Here is a 23,078-nt window from a genome sequence, read left to right as displayed (position 1 = left end):
GAATATTGTGGACATGAGTTTCAAAACTTTCTCAAAGATAATGGCATACATCATCAACTCACTACTAGCTACACACCCCAGGAGTAGCAGAACGGAGAAATAGAACCCTCATGGAACTCAGCCGTAGCATGATGAAAATGAAAAGATTGTCACACATTTATTGGGCTGAAGCAGTGTCATGTGCTACTTATCTCATCAATCAATCGAGCAACAACGAAAGGAGTGCAAGACATAACTCCTCAAGAAGCTTGGAGTGGAAGAAAACCAAATGTCTCTCATTTAAGAATTTTTGGAAGTGTGGCATATTCTCATGTTCCGAAACAACACCGAGGGAAGCTTGATGACAAAACGGAGAAGGTGATTATGATAGGCTACGGTGAAACAAGCAAGGCTTACAAGCTTTATGATCCAGTGAACAACAAAACTATTATTAGCCGAGACGTGATATTCGACGAAAATCAATACTGGGAAGGATCTAATAATCAACAAAATAATGCAAACGTCCAACTGAACTTCCCGGACACTAGGATTACAGATGATGAAAAGGAAGCGGCAGTCCAAGTCAATGAATCTGCTGCACAAGAGAATGGTCATAACAGCAGTGAAGACAATGATGATGAAACAGCTGAACAAAGTCAGAATGACGAGGAAGCAGACTCTTCATCTTCGACATCTTCGGAGAATGCAGAAATGAGAACTGTAGGTCCCTTGTCGTGGAGGATGACGAACCTAAACCTTGTTATACAAACCCACTAGCGAGTGCGGAATCCAAGCTAGCAAGCAAACCGGGATGAAGCAAGTATAAACACAACACACAAGGGTTCACCGATTAACACAACTTGTATTAATGCAAATGAAGGTTTCGGTTACAAGCACAATGTTTACAAATCTAACTTGTAAACTCTCAAAGTGTGTGTGTGAGTTTCGGACAGAATGCTCTCAGCCTATCTCTCGGATGTGTGTGTGTTCTGTCTAACAAGTCTCTTACACATACACTGCATGGGTATTTATACCCAGCCCATGATGTCCAGTCCGAAGGATTCGATAGATGGTCCGAAGGATCATCTATCGATGACAAGTCACTCGAAGGATCAGTAGGGACCTCGAAAGATCACCTTTCGAGGTCTATCATTCGAAGCCTATCTTTCGATGCCATCGAAGGATCTACAATATCCTTCGATGAGCTATCCTTCGACACAGAACATCCTTCAACATTTACAAACTGTTGTCCAAGTCAAACCAGAGGATGGTTGACTTGGTCAACTTACAACACTAATCAGGACATCGTGACCGAATACAGACAAAGTACAGACACAAGTGCACCAACAAACTCCCCCTTGGCTGTAGCTTTGTCTTTATCTTCTATAATTGTAGACTCGTCTCGAACTTCGATGGTCTTTGGTCTTCGAGTTCTCAAAACTCTGATGTCCTTTCAAGTCTTCAAAGTCGGAGGATCTTCAAAGTCTTCACGTATTGTAAGCAGAGAGTGTATCAACAAACTACCCGTATCATGTAGGAAGTGTGTTGACAAACTCCCCCTTGGCATAAGCTCCCCCTTGAGTTATGCTCGTGAATGACTTGGTCTTTATGAAGTGAGATCCTTGTGGTGTTGATGATGGCCAGCGGCAACTCGATCATCTTCATCTTTTGAGCGCCTTCTCGTCGTGTCTTCATTCCAAGGCTTGTCATCGACCATGTTCTCCTAGCCTTTAGAATCTGCACATGCAAGAAATCTAAACGCGTAATGAGAACACTGCTTGGAATATAGTTAGCATAAACAAATGACACACGTATGACCATGTCACAATCAAACACCGTCCGACAGTCAGTTTGAAAGTTTAATAAATTTGTCAATTTTAGTTTAACTTTCAAAACTTGCAAATTTTGACCGTTTATGAAGATTTAGTCAGTTCGGTTTTCGTCCAGGTTTCAGGTAACGAAGACTCGAGCTCCAACATCGTACGATCGAAAATAAAGTAGAAATAAAATCTTTTTGACTTTTATAAAGTTTATATTAAAACACACCTAAAATCTTTTTGGTATTTTTGAATTTAAAAGACAACAATTTAAAGTCCTTTGAGTGTTATCAAACGACATCACCGCTAATGTCGTGCTGATATGCACCAAACGACGAAACTGTTTAAAAGAAGACAATAAAAGTTAAGCAGTAAATAAATATACACAGACATTCTTTTTGCGAGTTTCGAGGGTAAGAGAATCATATCAGTGTACGGTCATGCCAAAACACTCTTGTTGTTCAGTTAGTTAACATTAAGATAAGCATCCTATAACAATTATCGGTATTGTTGTCCACTTAAGCTCAACTTATCAGATGTAATCATGGCGAGGGGATACGTTAAGGTATGATTTATACTTACCGACCGGTGTTCATCCACATCACGACACATTCCCGTATCAAGGTATGCACGAGAGTTCATCTTACCGGTGAGTATACCGATTATCATCTGTTTGACCATATAAGATGTGAGATACTCACTTATTTTGATTTGAAAACAAGTCCTATGTGATATAATCACTTATTGATGAGGAACTTGATTTTCATATGCATGAGGGCACAGGTGCAAGTCCGTGAACAGGTCAGTACTTCCGTACAGCAGAGAGACGAACTTGACACCCGGATAAATGTGATATTTTATCACTTATTTGATTTGGACATGTGATTGTTTATCACTTATTGAGGTCGAATGCAGTATGTAATATGTACACGTATGTATAGTATCATGGAAGATCTAGACTTGCGTCCCCGTTATTTTTCGGTAAAAGATACAACCATGATACCCAGATGATAAACAGCATAAAGACCGAATATCTCAGAACCTCGGCAATCTATCAAACGAAATTTCGGTACTAAGACCATATGCCAATGAATGGTTCCCACCTGGTCTTCAGTCGATTAAGATTTATATCACCCTGCACACTTTAAAATGATTGTGAGCCTACCGATACATCTTATATAGAGCTGCTTATCGTTTTTCATTTAAGGTTTAAAGAGGTTTGGATAGACCACTGATGTACTATCATTTTCTCTTTTGCTCGCCAGGAAACTCATTTTTGCTTTTCTATTGTTTTTGTGTTTTTGAATTTTTCGATGTTTTTGGATTTTCCGATTTTTGGATTTACTCCCCCTAAAATCAATAAACTAAGATAAATTTAAAAGACACAAAGGTATTTACAAAAATGATTTTCCGATGTTGGTTTTACTCTTGCTTGACCTTAATGCCGTTTACCAATAATAAAAAGTCAAATCTCGATTTGTCAAATGCTTTGGTAAATAAGTCGGCACGTTGGTCATCGGTGTGGACCTTAACAACATCGATTAGCCTTTTCTCAAAGCAATCACGTATGAAGTGATATTTGATTTCGATGTGTTTGGTTTTTGAGTGCTGCACAGGATTTCTAGTGATATCTAAAGCAGCAGAATTATCAACGTAAATAGGAGTAGTTAGAAATTCAAAACCGTAGTCCCGCATTTGTTGTCGGATCCAAAGAACTTGGGAGCAACAACTTGAGGCAGCAATGTATTCAGCTTCGCATGTTGATGTAGCTACACACGTCTGCTTCTTGCACTGCCATGTGACTTGGCGATTTCCTAAGAACTGACATCCAGCCGTTGTGGATTTACCGTCGATTTTGCATCCGCCAAAATCAGAATCACTGAAAGCTACCAATTCAAAGTTATTATCCCTAGGGTACCACAGACCGGTGTCAGGGTACGCCTTCAAATAACGAAAAATCCTTTTAACAGCAGCAAGATGTGAGGCCTTCGGGTTAACTTGATATCTGGCAAGCAGGCACGTTGGGTACATTATGTCTGGCCTTGATGCTGTGAGGTACATAAGAGATCCGATCATTGCGCGATAGTTTGAGGGGCTAACAGCTTCTCCCTTCAAGTCTGGAGTAATTCCGTGATTAGTTGGCAATGGGGTACCAATGGGCGTTGCATCAGACATCTGAAACCGGTTCAAGATGTCACCAACATATTTAGTCTGATGGATGAATATCCCAGACTCAGTTTGTTGTACTTGTAGGCCCAAGAAGAAAGTCATTTCCCCCATAGCACTCATCTCGAATTTATCCTGCATAATGCGCTCGAATTCCCTACACAAGACATCATTAGTAGAACCAAAAATAATATCATCAACGTATACCTGTACCAGAAGAAGATCTCCATCTTGTTCTTTGATGAAAAGAGTACAGTCGATTAGACCTCTACGAAAACCGTTCTCCAGCAGATAGTGTGATAAGGTTGCATACCAAGCTCGTGGTGCTTGATGAAGACCATAGAGAGCTTTGTTGAGCAACCAAACCCGATCGGGATGGATAGGATCTTCAAAACCTGGAGGCTGTTCGACATATACCTCTTCTTCAACCACACCATGTAAAAATGCACTTTTCACGTCCATCTGATAAACCTTGAATCCTTTGAAGGATGCATAGGCTAGAAAGATTCGAATTGCTTCGAGACGTCCCACTGGTGCATAGACTTCGTTGTAGTCGATCCCTTCAATCTGACGAAAACCTTGAACGACTAAACGTGCTTTGTTTCGGATAACAACTCCGCGGTCATCCTTTTTGCATTTAAACACCCAACGGGTACCAATCTTCTTGTATCCAGCAGGTTTCTCTACTAGTTTCCAGACACCCAGCTTCTGGAATTGTTGCAGTTCTTCCTGCATTGCTTCAACCCAAGCATTATCCTTCAAGGCTTCTTTCCACGTTCTTGGTTCTTCCTGTGAGACATAACACGCGAAAGACCAATCGTTTTGTTGCCCGGATTCTCGAATAGCCGCATACAAGCCTGCATTGTTGTTGTTTCGCAACATGTTTCTTGTTTGAACGCCACTTTGCACATTTCCAATGATGTTTTGTTGAGGATGGGTATTATGAATCCTTGTTTCTGGATTATCTGGAACTGGAACATTTATACCCAGATTGTTAAGATGAAGATCAACAACCAATTCAAGGCCCGGAATTGACGAAGAGGATGATGCAGTAGCCTCAGCTGTTCTATGGGCATCCACTGGAGGAGTACCCTCTGAAGTACCATGAACTGCTGTTGTGGGAGCTTCTTGATCTGCATCTACAAATTCATCATCCTCTGAAGATTCGTTCAATTCGTTTGCATCGTGAAAATCCTCATTGTTGAGAGTATTATTGTTCACCGAAGAAGATGGTTCTTGATTAACAAGAATTGGACGAACCACCGGTGAAACTGTTGCATTGTCACTCTCGAAAAACATCCTAGCCGCAGCATTTTCTTCAACGACTTCAACATTGATCGAATTGAAAAAGTCATCGTATTCAAACATCCAAGGTTGACCCGGATTTTTGACTGGCAAAGTGTGCCGTTGTACTCTGACCTCAGACCATTCCTCGACCCTTTTAGTCTCTAGATTCCAGACTCGTAAGTTAGGGGTGGCATACCCAAGAAAGTATCCATCAATTGCTTTTGCCCCAAACTTTCCATTAGGATCGATGATTGTGCATGGAGCTCCAAACGGTTCTAGATAAGACAAATCTGGTTTCCGTTTTTGAAGAAGCTCAAAGCAGGTCTTGTTGTGCCTTTTGACTGTAAGGACTCTGTTTAATGTATAACATGCAGAGGCCACAGCTTCAGTCCAGAATGGAATGGGTAGCTGTGACTCTACCAACATTGTCCTAGCAGTCTCGATCAATGTGCGGTTCTTACGTTCAGCGACACCATTCTGTTGAGGAGTATAAGCTGCACTAAACTCATGAAGAATACCTTTTGAAGTGCAAAACTCCGTCATGGAATGATTTTTAAATTCAGTACCATTGTCGCTACGTATCCGCCTAACCTTCAACTTATACAAATTCTCAATCTGAATGATCAAGTTTTTGATAATGCCAAAGGTTTCACTCTTGTGTGCCATGAACGCTACCCAAGAAAATCTTGAATAATCATCAGTAATCACGAGGCAGTATTGATCACCCCGAATACTCTTGTGCTTGACAGGACCGAACAAATCCATGTGCAAACGTTCAAGAGGAACTGCCACTGTGTTGATCTTCTTTGTAGGGTGCTTTTTCTTTGTTTGCTTTCCTTTCTGGCACGAAACACAGACGTCTTGAAGATGGAAATTTTTGAGAGGAACACCATTCACCAACTCATTTGATACCAAATGATTCATTTTGCGTAAGTGAATGTGACCCATTCGTCTGTGCCAAGAGATAGTGTCTTTTTCTGTGGCTTTCGAAACGAAACAAGTTGCTTGTGCAGACGTTGTAATAGCTTGGCTCATATCAAGGACGTACAAGTCGTTTATCCTTGGAGCCGACAAGAGAATCCATTCTTTTGGAATTTTGAAGCCCGGCTTCAGCACATAACATCCATTAGCATCAAAGTGTACTGAGAACTGCTTGTCACATATTTGAGAAACACTAAGAAGATTGTGATCAAGTTGTTGCACAAAGTTGATCTTGTCAAAGCTGACAATCCCGTTAGATATCATTCCTTCACCCGTTATATATCCACCTTTATCTCCAGCAAAAGCAACATAACCTCCTCTAATAGATTTGACGTCGTAGAGAAGCTTCATGTCGCCTGTCATGTGCCTGGATGCCCCACTATCAACAATCCAATGACTACTGATAGTTCCTCCTGAAGCACCCTGCACATGAACTCAAATGAATTAGTTGGAGATGGGGACCCAAGCCATTGTGGTCTTGGGTCTTCCATTTTCATCAATGACAATAACTTCTTGTCTTTGATGGTTGGTGAATTGTGATGGTCCCCCTGATTCAGTAACCGATTTAGGTTTCCAGGTCTGTTTTGTTTTACCAGTGTCTTTCTTTAAAAGTTTAACTTCTGAATTGTTTGAAGTTGTAGAATTGTCTGGTTTTACAGCAACAGATTGTTTTTGAACCACATCGGTTTTAATTGCTTTTTCAATCTTCTTGAACTGTTGGCGTTTCTGTTTCTTTTCCCTTTCTTTTGCAAGGCGGGGATCTTGTTTTACAAAAACAGATCGCTTACGGTCATTGTGGTCATGGGGAACATCAACCTTTTCTTTTTGCTTATGAAGATATGGAAAATTTCTAATTATATGTCCAATGGTTCCACACTCAAAACATGATCTTCGTTCTACAAACCCCGAAGTATCATGTGATCGCTTAGCCGATGATGTTGAACTTTGTGAACCAGAGGTACTAGGCTGTGAACTGTTTTGTTCATTTCTTTTCAAAACAGTAGCTTTCTTGACAAAATCTAAGTTAGATTTATTTTCAAACGTTTCAATTTTGTCCGTTCCCGTTGATTTCACAAAGTTTACATTCTTGTTTTTCTTCTGATTCGGCTTCTTTTGAGTTTGAGCCGGTGACTTTCCTTTGGGCTTGGTGTGATTTTGCTGTTTTGGCACTGTTGCTAATTTCTTGTTTCCAAATTGTTTTCGAATTTCAGCCTTTGGAATAGGAGGACACTGTGTAACTGTAACACGTGGTCCTGACTTTCCCAAAAACTTACTTGTCGAATTTTCAAAGACTTTACAGATTAAGGATTGATTAACATTCTTAATGGGAAAATCTTTGTCTGAGTAAATTTTATCATCACCAACTAGAGTGTATAGCAAATTCACACTCTCCGGCTCTTCTGCAGATGAGGACTCAGTTGCAATAGTCTTAGCGGGCTTCACAGGGGGATCACATAGAATGTGATTCTCGAGAGGTATGTCCTCATTCTTGGCTACCGCATCAGACTTTGCTGGGACAGTATCATCAGATTCATCATCAGAAGAATCAGCATCCTCAATCACAACTGGAGGATCTTGATTCTGTTCAGCACTTACAAATGTATCTGCTGACACATCTGAATCTGAGGATACTTCCTTTTGGTATCCGAGTCCTGCAGCAAACTCTTTCACATCTAGAGGCACAGAAGGTTCAAAGAACACCCTGTCCTCTTCATCAGGCATGGCATCATAATTGTGTCTAACTGGTGGTGGACATTTCTTGTAGCCAATGCATGTGACATCCCTCTTTTCCTTCTGAACATCAATGATGTGATCCAACACATAGCTGGAGCTCAAATAGCTGTCTAGCTTAAGCTGGATCGCATCGCTTTCTGTTTTCACACAAGCCATCTCTTTTTGCATAATCTCCAGGCGAGATATATACAAATTAATATCAGTTTGTTTACTTGAAACCATTTTTGTCAGTTCAGTTTTATCTTTCTTTAAGGTCTCAATTACTGACTTAAATTCTTTTTCATGGTTTTCATAAAACATGTTGGCTTCTGTGCATTTTGAGAGATCCACAGTCAACTTCTGATTGTGGATGAATGTCACATCATATTTCTCTTGCAAAGCCTCATGCTTGCTTTGCAAGTCACACCACTCAGCACTCAAGGAACTATGTTTGTCTTGCAAGTCAAACAAACTAGCTTGTAAAGCATCATGTTTGGCTTGCAACTCAGACATGTTTCCTTCTAAGTCAGCACACCTAGCACGCAAACTATCACATTCATCACAATTAACAGCAGTGGGTTCATCGACACATACCTGACTTGATGAACCGTCGACATTAGCCATAAAGGCTGAATGGAGAGAAGACGAAGTATAAGCAGCTTGATCCACCAGAATAGATCTTCTTTGAGCTTCTGCTGCAGCTTCCTCCAAAAGTTCATCAATATCTGCATCAATTGCTGCATTTGATGTCTCACCCACACGATCATCACCAGAATTGGATGATTCTTCATCAACACTCCTGCTGTACCCAGAAGAGTCTTCATCTTCGGACGATTCACCACCACTGGCAGAAGATTCTCCACCACTGGTGTGAACTAGCTCCTTCACAAGCTGAGCAAAACATGCTGTTCCATCGGGAGCATCACCACCCAACTGGATTGACCAGTCACAACCTTCATCCACCTGAACTGCAAGTGCCCGGTTGGTTTGGTTGTTGACAGGCACCAATGTACGCTCATTGTTTCTGTTCTGCGGGTTGCCTTGGTTTCTGAAGGGGTTTTGATTCCCGTGTTGAGCTGGCTTTGTACATTCCCTCTTAAAATGACCCCGTTCACCACAGTTGAAGCACTTTACAGCTTGTTTATCGAACCCATACTTGGTGTCTCTCTTACTTTCCAAGCTGGTTCTTCCAGTACTTTCCATCCAATCCTTTGCTCTTCTCACAGCACTCGCAAAGGCCCACTTGATATCCATCAAGTCCATCTCTTCTTTGTCAATCTGCTGGTAGTCTTCTTGTGTCAGATTAATATTGCCAATCTGACCTTCTATCAACCCACAGTACGCGCTCACTACAGTGTTAAGTAGCTCCATGTGTTCCTTAGCTATTTCTACACTGACTTTAGAAAAGCTTGAAGTATCGAGCTGTACAGTACTAGGCTTTGATTGTTGACCTGCAGATGATGTTCCTCCATAACATGCACGTTGTGTTTGAGCAGGAGGAGGAGGAGGAGGTGGTTGTATTGGATTTCCATACATATCTGTGGTGGGAGGTGGCTTAACAGGAACTTGCACCGGATTGCCATACATATCTGTACTGGTGACAAAAGCCGTTTGCAGAGGAGCATGTGGACCTGTTCTTGTAGACGAAGTATTGGAAGTTCCACAATACATTTCTGGATTTTGTGGCAATGGAACTCTCTTCGCCTTTAATGTTTCCTCCTGATCCTTGTTTTCCAGAAGTTGCACGAAGTCGTTGATATTTGTAGTTTTCAACACTCCGTTATACTTCAGGATTTCCAAGAAACTACTCCATTGAGGAGGCAAAGCATCAGCAAACTTTTTCACCACTTCAGCTTGAGTTGTCGTCACACCAAAATTATTCAGCTCAGTAAGCAAATGATAAAACCGACTTGTCATGTCTCCCAAAGACTCCTTATCTAAACATGTGAAACAGTCGAATTCTTTCTTGAGCAGATCATGACGCAATTGACGTGTTGCTTCATTCCCTACTCCCCTGGTTTTCAAACCGTCCCACAACTTCTTTGTAGTCTTGAAGCTCACAAATTGATGATAAATGTCTTTGCTTAACGCCTGAGTGAGAATGGCGTAGGCTTTCTTCTCCAGATCATATATTTTCTTCTGATCCTCTGGAAGATCGGCAAAACTAGCAGTTGTTGAAGCAGCGACCTCGATAGCTTGATCAAAGTCTGTGGTGAAACGTATCTACAGCTCTGTATTTTGACCCAAAACATATGTACGGAATCTATCAGCCCAACCCGGATACTCATTTAAATGCATCAGCTTTGGAGGTCGATTCAAACTTCCTGTTTCGCTTTCGCTCAGTAAGATACTTTGGATACTCGGAGTTTGATTCGATACCAATGCCCATTGATTTCCCTGAGATGATGTCGATACCGGAGACTCGGCCCATGAAGGCGATAGACTTGTAGATGTGTATTTTCCACTGTCTGGCGCCGGTGTACCCCACCATGAGGGAGTGACACTAGAACTTGTATATTTACCGCTGTCGGGGGCCGGATTCCACCAATTCGGATTCATGATTAATGAGCAAAATAAATGCTAAGTGAGTAATCCGAAAGATCACACAGCCGAAGGATCTTGGTCGAAAGATCTGAAATCACAGAAACTTGTTAACAATAAACTGACCACAATCGAAAGATCAACTCTTGTTCGAAGGATCAACAGTACTCGAAAGACTACTGTTGAATCTCGAACAATGATTTCGAAAGATTCAAGAACTCGAAGGATTCTCCTTTGAAAGATCCTTATCTTTCGAGTTAAATCCTTATCTTTCGGACACCTGTCTTTCGAATAGATTCCTTTATCGAAAGATATGTTTCAGACTTCGAAGGATGGGTCGAAGGATGATAATCTTTCGAGCCTTCCTTGATCGAAAGATGGTCTTTCGATGTCGAAAGATATCTTTCGAGAGATTCTGACACAACTGACGCTGATTTGATAGGTTGGTGAAAAGGTGATGGGTAGGTAAGTCAACTTTCGGCAGAAAGGGATGTGCAGGCTGTACCTTTCCCACCAACTTTGAAAAATTGCCCAAAATGGATAACCTTATCCCCAAACCAGTCACCGGAATCCTTACCGGAGAAATGGCCGGAAATTACCAAGTTACTTAAAAACAAGTTTTAAGTTACCCAACCCGCTTATGAACACTCCCGGTAAGTTTAAAACACGTTTTCCAGTTTAAAAGCGTAGAAAAACCAACAAAAACGGGTGTTAAACCAAGTGTTCAAACACACCAAGAACTTGAACAAACCCGGTTTTAAAAAAGGTAAAGAGCCAAGCTCTGATACCACTTGTAGGTCCCTTGTCGTGGAGGATGACGAACCTAAACCTTGTTATACAAACCCACTAGCGAGTGAGGAATCCAAGCTAGCAAGCAAACCGGGATGAAGCAAGTATAAACACAACACACAAGGGTTCACTGATTAACACAACTTGTATTAATGCAAATGAAGGTTTCGGTTACAAGCACAATGTTTACAAATCTAACTTGCAAACTCTCAAAGTGTGTGTGTGAGTTTCGGACAGAATGCTCTCAGCCTATCTCTCGGATGTGTGTGTGTTCTGTCTAACAAGTCTCTTACACATACACTGCATGGGTATTTATACCCAGCCCATGATGTCCAGTCCGAAGGATTCGATAGATGGTCCGAAGGATCATCTATCGATGACAAGTCACTCGAAGGATCAGCAGGGACCTCGAAAGATCACCTTTCGAGGTCTATCATTCGAAGCCTATCTTTCGATGCCATCGAAGGATCTACAATATCCTTCGATGAGCTATCCTTCGATACAGAACATCCTTCAACATTTACAAACTGTTGTCCAAGTCAAACCGGAGGATGGTTGACTTGGTCAACTTACAACACTAATCAGGACATCGTGACCGAATACAGACAAAGTACAGACACAAGTGCACCAACAAGAACCAAGAGTCTAGCGGATGTATATGCTAATTCAGAACCCCTCACACAGGAACAAGTAGAAGACCTATATGACAATCAGCAAGCAACCGAAGATATAGCAAGTTTTGTATTATATGCTGATGCAGATCCAATTACATACAAAGAGGCTAACAAGGAAATGAGGTGGAGAGAAGCGATGGATAGGGAAATGGAATCAATAAAGAAAAATGATACATGGGAATTAGTTGATCCTCTAAAAGATCAAAAACCCATTGGAGTTAAATGGATCTACAAAACCAAATACGATGAACATGGGAATGTGGATAAGTACAAAGCTAGATTGGTGGTTAAAGGCTACAATAAAAAATATGGAGTGGATTACCAAGATGTTTTTGCACCAGTCATACGCTTTGATACAGTGAGATTAATACTAGCATTGGCGGCTCGAAACAACTGGTATTTACACCAAATGGATGTTAAAACTGCATTTTTAAATGGAGATCTAAATCAACGAGTGTACATTGAGCAACCGGAAGGATACATCAAACTAGGAGAAGAACAGAAGGTATGTCATCTCAAGAAAGCTTTATATGGTCTTAAACAAGTCCCGAGGGCATGGTATAGCAAGATAGATAAATTTTTCAAAACAAACGGTTTCAAGAAATGTGTATATGAACATACACTATTCATTAAGAACACAACAACTTCTAAGATGGTAATATGCTTGTATGTCGACGACCTTATAATAGCTAGTGATTCTCTACAAATGATAAATCAACTCAAAGATTCAATGAAGAAAGTGTTTGAAATGACTGATTTGGGAGTATTACATTACTTCTCGGGCATGGAGGTTAAACATAAAGATGGAAATATTGCATTATCTTAGCAAAAATATGCCAAAGCTTTACTCAAGAAATTCAATATGGAAAGATGTAATACAATATCTACTCCTATGGAATATGGTGAACGATTATCGAAAAATGATCTTGAAGACGAGGTAAATGAAAATTTATATAGAAGTCTGGTGGGATGCCTCATGTATTTAACAAATATTCGGCCGGATATAATGTTTGCGGTTAGCAAAATAAGTCGGTTCATGGAGAAACCAAAAAGGAGTCACTGGGAAGCAGGAAAACGAATCTTAAGATACATAAAAGGGACAATAAATCATGGAATCATATATTCAAAGGGAAGTAAAGGGAAGTTAGTCGGGTTTAGTGACAGCGATTATGCCGGAAATGCAGATGACAACAAAAGCACGTCTGATTACATAATTCACTTAGGTTCGGGAGCAATAGCATGGCAGTCCAAGAAATAAAAGGTTGTTGCACTATCTTCGACTGAAGCAGAATATATTGCATTATCACTAGCAGGATGTCAAGCACTATGGATGAAATGAATTCTCAATGAACTCAAAATGAATATGGATTGTTCTCCGGTGATCCTCTGTGACAACAAATCCACCATTTGCTTGGCCAAAGAACCGGTCTATCACGGGAAAAGCAAGCATATTAGAGTGAAGTACCATTTCATACGCGATCTAGTCAAGGAAGACGAAGTGGAAGTGAAGTTCTGCACTACTAAGGAGCAAGCTGCAGATATACTTACAAAGGCACTGCAGCCTAAGGATTTTCTTCGTCTCAAAGAGATCCTGCATGTTGCTGCTATCTAGCTTACGGGAGAGAATATTAGGATAAGATATTAAGCTAGATATATATATATATATATATATATATATATTAATAAGTATAATGAATTCATTCCTGTTTAGTTTTAAGTTTATTATTATTATTATTAGTGGCGGTTATATGTCCAACCGTCATGTATATATATGTATGAATGTTTAACAGATACAGTTACCAATTCGAAATACACGAACATCATTCTTTCACTCGGTAAACCCTAATCTGCAATTATCAATCAATACATTTCTTAAAGAAACATGTGCAAATTGCTTCCTGGTAAAATCACCAATTGTTAAATCATTCCACTATTTCATTTTTCCATTTTAGTGACTTTATGTTTGAATTTTCATTTCAAGATAATACCAAAACGATGTCCATGTGATCCAACCTAGTCTCTCTCTAGTTGTTGGCATGCAACAGCTTAGACAGGTCATTCATTCAAGCAATCATCATTCAAACTTCATCAACCACACTCAATAGACACTAACCTATGAGCTGTCACAGCATCATGTAGTCAACACCATAGGCATGTAATGCTCTCCACCTATGGGAGCATGATAGGTGTCTCTAAAACCAGAGCTGTGGGACCATTTCACCTGAAGGAAAACGACGTCTAATCAAATCTCCTATAAATAGAAAGAATATTTATACCACACAGGTACACCCTCTCTCTCTCTCTCTCTCTCTCTCTCTTATTCTTACTTTGCAAACCCAAATTCTTCAACAAATACTTACTTTCACGCCCGATGGTGGTCAGTGGGAGGAATCCCATCCTGTGACGAGCCTCACGGTGTTATTGTTTTGTAGGCTAGGCCTATGAAGGAATTTTGAAGCTCATCTTAGAAGTATTCTGCTGGTGAAACTGATTTGAGTCATCCATGGCTAAGATTTCATTCTTCACCCCAACACAAAACTTAGTTATTGTCACTCTAATGGTCAGTTTCTAACAAAGTTCAATGCAATTACTACTTAATGTTATGCATGACATACAAAAAGTTGGACAAGTGTCCATGACATACAGAAAGATGGTTCATTCCGTATGTGCATTGACTATCATGAACTTAACAAGCTAACCATCAAGAATCGTTATCCTCTGCCACAAATTGATTACCTATTTGATCAACTTCAAGGTGCTACTTGTTTTTCGAAAATTGATTTACGATCTGGTTATCATCAGCTTAGGGTTCGAGAGGAGGATGTTCCTAAAACTGCTTTCCGCACTCGTTATGGTCATGCCTTTTGGACCGACCAACGCTTCGGCAATGTTTAAGGATTTGATTAACCAAGTTTGCAAGCCATACTTGGATCGTTTCGTCATTGTCTTTATCGATGATATCTTGTTTTATTCCAAAACAAGACCGATCATGAACGAAATCTTCGTCTCATACTGTAACTGTTGCGAATTGAAACACTATACGCAAAGTTCTCTAAGTGTGAGTAATAGTTGAATGAAGTGCAATTTCTTGGCCATGTTGTAAATGACAAGGGTATTCATGTTATTTCTGCAAAGATTGAAGCCGAAAAAAATTGGCATACTTCGCGTACACCTACGGAAATTCGATCTTTCCTTCGTTTAGCTGGTTACTATCAGCGTTTTATCGCCAACTTTTCAAGGATTGCTTTACCACTCACATCTTTGACTCACAAAGGCAAACCATTTGATTGGGGGACTAAGCAAGAAGAGACTTTTCAAACCTGAAGCAGAAATTATGGGATGCGCCAATTCTTAATCTTCCGAAGTTATGATGGTTTTGTTGTCTACTGTGATGCATTGGGTCAAGGACTCAGTTGTGTCTTGATGCAACGAGGTATAGTGATAGTTTATGCCTTGAGACGGCTAAAGGTTCATGAAAAGAATTACACCACTCATGTTCTTGAGCTTGGTGCCATAGTATTCGCTCTAAACATCAGGAGATGCTATCTTCATGGGACTAAGTGCGAAATCTACACTGACCATAAAAGTCTTCAACATATCATTAATCAGAAAGAATTGAACATGCGTCAGCGACGTTGGGTTGAACTATTGAGTGATTATGCCTTCAAGATCCTCTACCATCCTGTTAAGTAAAATGTTGTGGCAGATGCCCTTAGTCGTGATGAAGAATATGTGTATTATGTTTGTTTCATGTGTACTCAGATTCTGGCTGATATCTAGAATCGTATTGGTGTAGCCCAACATACCTCTGTTACAGAGAATGACTTACATGATGAGTTGTCTTGTGGAGCAAAAACAAAGTTGGAATCTAATCAAATGGGATTCTCCACTACTTAAACTGAATGTGGATACCTGATCGTGATGATCTTTGTACTTTCTTAAAGAATGAAGCCCATGAATCTCGTTATTCGATTTATCATAGTGCTGATAAGATGTATCAGGATCTCCGAGCTACTTATTAGTGGCCTGGAATGAGGAAAGTCTTAGTTGTGTTCGTTTCTAAATGCCTTACATGTCTCAAAGTGAAAGCGGTACACCAACAACCCCCCGAGTTTGCTTGTGCAACCCGAAATTCCAGTTTGGAAGTGGGAAAACATAACTATGGATTTCATAATCAGGGTACCTCAAACTTCTAGTGCACATGATATGATTTGGGTCATTGTCCATCACCTTACCAAATCTGCTCACTTGATTCCAATCCGTGAAGATTACTAGAATGAGAAGCTAGCTCGAATCTATATCAACGAGATTATAATTCGACACATTGTCCCACTGAGCATTATTTCTGACCATGATGGACGTTTCACTTCGCACACATGGCAAGTCATTCAGTCAGCATTGGGCACTCAACTCGATCTTAGTACTGCGTTTCATTCACAGACCGGTGATCAGTCTGAACGTACTATACAGACACTTAAGGATATGTTGCATTTGTGCGTTATTGATTTTAAAGGGAACTGGGAAGCTTATTTACCATTAAATTAATTCTCTTATAACAACTGTTACCACTCTTGTATCAATATGGCTCCGTTTGAAGCTTTATATGGGCGGAAGTGTCAACCTCATGTTTGTTGGCACGAAGTCAGTGAAGCTCGTATTACAGGGCCTGAGTTGATTCAAGAAACAACTAATAAAATTCGTCAGACCCACAATAATCTTTTGGGAGCTAAAAGTCGTCAGAAAAGTTATGCTGACAAACAACCCAACCCACTCGAATTCAATATTAGTGACCGAGTACTTCTAAAGGTATCTCCGTGGAAAGGAGTGGTTAGATTTGGGAAGAAAGGCAAACTAGTATCTTGCTACGTTGGCCCTTTCAAGATTCTTGAGAGAATTGGAAAGGTAGCTTGCAAACTCGAGTTACCGGACGAACTCGGTAGAATCCACGCTGTCTTACATGTGGCTAATCTGAAGAAGTGCCTTGCTGATGAAATCCTCCATGTTCCACTTCCACTTGAAGATATACAGATCGATGAGTCAATGCATTTTGTTGGAAGACCCGTCGAGGTCATGGATCGTGACGACAAATAATTGAAGTGATGTTGGATTCCGATTGTCAAGGTTCGTTGGGAGTCTAAACGTGGACCAGCGTTTACTTAGGAATGTGAAGATCAAATGCGAGACTAACACCTTCATCTTTTTTAGGGAAATTGTTGATGCACGGAATGTCTGTTGACTGCGTCTACAAGAAGTTTGAAGTCAAGATTAGTCAACAGGGGGTCAAAATGTAAAATATGTAACATTTGCATATAGGTTCGCTTATTTGTCACAAGTTACATAGTGGTCCGCTCATAGGGTCTTAGCTGGTCCGCTTTTGTGTCAAGTTGTAACAGGTCCGCTTATATGGCCTGTCATATAAGCGAACCAGGATGTCTATATATAGGAGTGCTCATCCGAGCGGTCCATATACGGATGTTTGTATGCTGGAGCGAAACTCTGTCAAATTTTCAGTAGAAAAGCAATAAAAGCAAAGGAAATTAATAGGACAAGTTGTTGTAACCTTGCATATTCTGATTCCGCCTTTATATGTGAGGATGAGCTACTCTGACTGACTTTTCGGGTCAAAGAACGGTCCAACAAGTGGTTATCCACCGCGTTTTTATAATAATCACAGAAACAACTGGTCGGGTGGTTATCAGGGGGGTAAATCGTTTCAGAAAAAGAATGTTTCACACAAGAGGTTTGTAGAGAAGAAAAAATTTGTGAACAGTTCAAGTTCACTTGCTGATGAAGAAAAAGAATTTTTTTTAAAATCAAACAAAGAATTTTTTGAGAAGAGAGCTTCACAGGCTCAGTCTGAAGGCACGAGTCGGGTAGCTGATACTCGTACTTGTTTTAGATGTGAACAGGTTGGTCATATTGCACGAAAGTGTACATATGTAAAGCCTAAGACTGAAGTTGTGAAGGTTCAACAAAAGAAGGTTGATGTGAAGGGTAAAGCACCGATGTATTTTGAGAAGAAATTGGTTAAGAAGAAAAAAGTTAAAATCGACAACGTAAAGGCAAAAACTGAACCCGTAAAGAAGTTGGTAACTCAAAATGATAAATTTTATAAAAGGGTTGTAGAAACTCAACAGGTGTGGAAACCAAAAATTGAATCAAAAGTTGAGAAGAAAGTTTCAAATTCTGAAGAGAAAAAGGCTGAAGAGCCAATTATTGTTGATTATGATGCAAATTTTCCGCCTCTCAAGGCTAAAAATTTCAAAATTCAAATTGCGAGAGTCAAGGTTGCACCTAAGGCTGACGAGGCCTGGGTGGACTCAATGTTTGACTAAACAGTTTCAATTGCCGGAGCTTCCTGGATTGCGAAGCATGAATCGGCATCTTTCTTGAAGTTGTTTAAATGATGATTTGTTAAGTGCAGGATCTTCCAAAACTTGTGTCCAGGTGGATAATGGATAGTGGAGCGTCAAGGCATATGACAGGGAAGACCGCGCTGCTGTATGATGTGAATAACATTAATGGTGGTTATGTGGGTTTTGCGGGTAATCAAGGAGGAAGGATCATAGGTGAAGGAACATTGTCAAATGGCATTATAACGTTTGAGAGAGTTAACTACATCGCTGAGCTGGAGAACAACCTGCTGAGTATCTCCCAGATCTGTGACAGGATGTATACTACTCATTTCACCGACAAAGAATGTTTGATCTTGAAACCGGGATTTGTGATACCTGAAGAGTGGATCATCATGAGGGCACCAAGAGTCAATGATCTGTACGTGTTGGACATGAGTGTTGCTACTACAACCATGGGTCAGGCTCATTGTTTTGTGTCTAGAGCAACGGAAAAAGAATCAAGGTTATGGCACCGAAAGATGGGGCATATTCACCTAAGGAAAATGAATCACTTAGTGCATAACGACTTGGTCACTGGAGTGAATATTAAAGGTTTTCATCTGGAAGGGGAGTGCATAAGTTGTGTCAAAGGCAAACAGAAGAAAAAGTCTCACCCTACGAAGCAAGTCAATTCAGTTTCAAGACCTTTGGAAAGACTTCACCTGGATTTGTTTGGTCCAGTGAATGTCAAGAGTATAACAGGAGATTCCTACTGTTTGGTTGTGACTGATGATTACTCCAGATTTTCTTGGGTGATGTTTTTGAAATCAAAAGATGAGACTTTTGATAGTTTGATGGCATTGTTTAAAAGAATTGAGAATCTGTATCAGAGGCCGATCTGTAGAATTCGTGGTGATAATGGTACTGAGTTCAAAAACAGTAAGATGGAAGAATTTTGTGACGAACGAGGTATACTGCATGAGTTTAGTGCTCCGTACACTCCGCAGCAGAATGGAGTTGCAGAACGCAAAAACCGGACGCTAATCGAGACAGCCAGAACGATGCTTGCAGACTCTAAGTTACCAATTAATTTCTGGGCTGAAGCTGTTTCTGCTGCATGCTATACTCTCAACAGAGTTATTACTGTAAAGAAGTTCAACAAGACGTGTTTTGAGCTACTCAATAAACGCAAGCCGAATTTGAAGTATCTAGAACCGTTTGGGTCACCCTGTACGGTGATAGAGCCTAAAGGAAAGTTTGGTCCGAAGAGCGTTGAGGGAATCTTTGTGGGTTATTCAAGTCCTTTGCGACGTGTCTTTATTCCAAGCGAGAAGCAGATTATTGAGGCAGCAAATGTTGAATGTCAGGGATATACTATGCCGCCACAGAATCCTGGTGATTCATGGCGTTATCATTATGACAAACTTTGGGACTCATTTGACATGAGAGAAGAATCAGAGGAAGAAGAAGATTTCTTTGATGAGCTGGATATTTTGCGAGAGTATGAGTCGCAGCTCAGGTTTCCGGCGGAGTATTCTAGAAGACCTCGGGAAACTTCAAATGACGATGAAGCAGGTCCTAGTAATGCTGGTGAACATGATGATGAAGTTGCTCCCGGTAATCAGTCGGAGGTGAATGATGATCAAGAAGCTGAAAATATGCCAGTTTTTGACCATGGTGATTCAGACCTTGAGGGGGAGCAGATCCAGTTGTCAAGTCAAACATACCAAGTTGGTGCACAAAATGCAGAGCAGAATGTTACTAATCTGGAGGGAAATGTAGAAGTTCCAAGCGAAGTGATGCCGCAAACTCTTTCTTATCATCCAGAGGAGTTGATAATAAGAGAATTGCAATCGGGCGTTCGCACGAGACGTCAAATTGTCCAGGGCTTAACATGTTTTTATTCTACAGTAGCACCTTTACAAACTGAATTTTCATTAAGTTGTTTTATCTCGCAGGTCGAACCGAGAACTTACAAAGAGGCGCTTACTGAAGACTCTTGGGTCATAGCGATGCAAGAAGAGTTAAGTCAGTTTGAAAAGTTGGGAGTGTGGAAATTAGTTGATTTGCCGGATGGTCAAAGGAAAATCAATACAAAATGGGTTTTCAAATGTAAAAGGGACGATAGAGGAGTGGTTGTAAGGAACAAAGCTCGACTCGTTGTTCAGGGCTTTAGTCAACAGGAGGGGATTGATTTTACCGAAGTCTATGCTCCTGTCGCACGGCTAGAGACTATCAGAATTTTCCTAGCATTTGCGTCTTGGAAGAATTTCAAAGTATATCAGTTAGATGTTAAATCAGCGTTTCTTTATGGGAAGGTCAAAGAGGAGGTTTATGTTAGTCAGCCGTCGGGCTTTACTGACCCAATCCACAAGAACAAAGTTTATCTGCTGGACAAAGCGTTGTATGGTCTACATCAGGCGCCGAGAGCCTGGTATGAGACTTTGTCTCAACACCTACTCGCTAACCATTTTATACGTGGAAAAGTGGATGCCACTCTCTTCACTAAAGTCGTTGATGGTCATCTTCTGATAGTACAAATTTATGTGGACGATATAATTTTTGGGTCAACGAATTAGAAATTGTGCAAAGATTTCGAACAGGTGATGAAGCAGAAATTCGAAATGTCATCAATGGGGGAGATGAAATTCTTTCTGGGTTTACAAGTTGAACAACTTCCTGAGGGAATTTTCATTCATCAAACGAAGTACGTGCATGATATTCTAGAGAAATTTGGAATGTCAAGTTCTACTCCAGCTGCTACCCCACTTGCGACTAATCATGGGATTCACCCAGATCTCACCGGAGACAGGGCTGATGAAACGTTTTACCGTTCCATGATAGGTTCTTTGATGTATCTGACTGCTTCACGTCCTGACATCATGTACGCAACGTGCCTCGTAGCAAGATTTCAGTCTAACCCGAGAGCATTGCACATGATTATTGTCAAGAGGATATTGCGTTACCTGAAAGGTACTCCGTCATTGGGGTTATGGTATCCTAGAAAAGGCGATTTCACGCTCGAAGGGTATTCCGATTCAGATTTCGGATGCTGCAAAGTCAACGCGAAATCAACAACTGCAGGATGCCAGTTCTTTGGTCCGAGATTGGTTACCTGGCAGTGTAAGAAACAAACATCTGTGGCGCTATCTACATGTGAAGCGGAGTATGTTTCTGCTAGCAGTTGCTGCTCTCAGATCCTGTGGATACAGCAACAGATGCACGACTACGGTTTGCAGTTTCTTAACACACCTCTGTTTGTTGATAATGAGGCCGCAATTAATATAACTAAAAATGCAGTACATCACGCTAAAACTAAACATATCGAGATTCGTCATCACTTTATTCGCGATTGCTTCGAGAAAAAGTTGATACGAATTGAGAAAATCCACACTGACGAACAAAAAGCTGATTTACATACCAAAGCTTTTGATAAAACTCAGTTTCAGTATTTGTTAAAACTTAATGGTATGAAATTGCTTTCGGTGTCGGATGGGGTTGTGAGCGTTGATGAGAGTACTGTTGCGGATGAAGATGAGAAACAATCTGCGATGGTTTGTCGGTTTTTTACGTGTTTTGGTATTTAGGGGGAGATAGATAGTTGTACATAGTTTATTTTCAGAAAAATACAAAAACAGTAAAAATGTAAAAATATAAAAACATGATAAAATTGAAAAAGAGCTTGTGTATATAGGGAAAATGATAGTACATCAGCTAGACAATTACAGTATGCTAAAGATTTGGAAAGACAAAATGAGTTAAACAGTCTCACTAAAGATGTGTCAATAGGTTTTCGTACATTTAGTAGATTTATTTGGGATATAAACCTAAAATTTCAAACTGGTGAAATTCGTGGGGAACACTACTTGGATATATAGGTAACCCCTGAAATCTCGTTTGAAAGGTCTCATATTCTGATATACTAGGTGTTTGTACTCTATGATGTCTGGGTATTATTCCGGGACTTCTGCTGAACGGTAGTTCTGACCTAGTCCTTGGCTAATACTTTATCCAAAATGCTTGAAATATAGCATAAAGCCCTCAGCTGATTAGACAATAAAATTGATAATCATCTGTTGTAGCTGAAAAGATCCTCTAAAGGGGACACACTGCTAAGTCGAAGCTGATATCTCTCTGCTGAACGGAAGTTCTGACCTGAGATCCCTTAGTTCTCGTATTTAACCCCTAATTTATGTACAGACATCATTGTAGTATTCTTGCCTGTAAGACTGAATATTGGGATTCTGGATACGGGAGTATATTTAAGAGGTGGGACACATGAATTGATCTATGTTCTTAAAACACTTAAACGGTATCCTGAATAGATTGAAGTTTGTGTGAGAATTTAAGATGGATCAGTATATCGACAATCGAGGTGAATTGTTTAAATCTATGTATGAAATGTAGCTTAACGGTACTTGTAATCTGTCTGAAAAGCTGATCTGATTCCCTGACACGCTCGCCAAAATAAAACTTGTGAATAGTTTACTTTCTGCAATTTTAAGTTTTCTGTTATTTCATTTCTTAGTTTAGATCACCTTAAAATTCAAAAAGATTTTGCTTCTGCTTTATTTTAGACAAACCAGAGTGGAAAATTGATTGTCGGATTCTAGATAGATGAAGCAGATGCAGGAGATTCTGAGCTAAAGAATGAGGAGAGCTTACATTGTTGGAAGTTTGTTTGTTTTCTGTGTCAAAAACAAGTTCATTAATTTGATACTTGTTATTTTTAGAAAAAGTTGAAAATGATTTCACTAAATCAGTTTGATTCGTCAAAAAGATCATCCAGGGTCATT

General features: G+C 40.2%; 2 protein-coding genes across 2 annotated transcripts; both read left to right on the top strand.

Moving 5' to 3' along the window:
• Positions 1–12,809: 12,809 nt before the first annotated feature.
• LOC110920380 (secreted RxLR effector protein 161-like) lies at positions 12,810–13,205 on the top strand. Its single transcript, XM_022164592.1, has one exon. The coding sequence runs from the start codon at positions 12,810–12,812 to the stop codon at positions 13,203–13,205; it is 396 nt and encodes a 131-aa protein (XP_022020284.1).
• A 3,323-nt stretch (positions 13,206–16,528) lies between these two features.
• LOC110920381 lies at positions 16,529–17,038 on the top strand. Its single transcript, XM_022164593.1, has one exon. The coding sequence runs from the start codon at positions 16,529–16,531 to the stop codon at positions 17,036–17,038; it is 510 nt and encodes a 169-aa protein (XP_022020285.1).
• The last annotated feature ends 6,040 nt before the right edge of the window (positions 17,039–23,078 follow it).

The sequence above is a fragment of the Helianthus annuus genome, chromosome 1 (genome assembly GCF_002127325.2).
Source record: "Helianthus annuus cultivar XRQ/B chromosome 1, HanXRQr2.0-SUNRISE, whole genome shotgun sequence".
In the NCBI taxonomy this organism is placed as follows: domain Eukaryota; kingdom Viridiplantae; phylum Streptophyta; class Magnoliopsida; order Asterales; family Asteraceae; genus Helianthus; species Helianthus annuus.
Note: the sequence above shows the minus strand (reverse complement) of the source record. Positions and strands in the feature narration are given on the sequence as shown.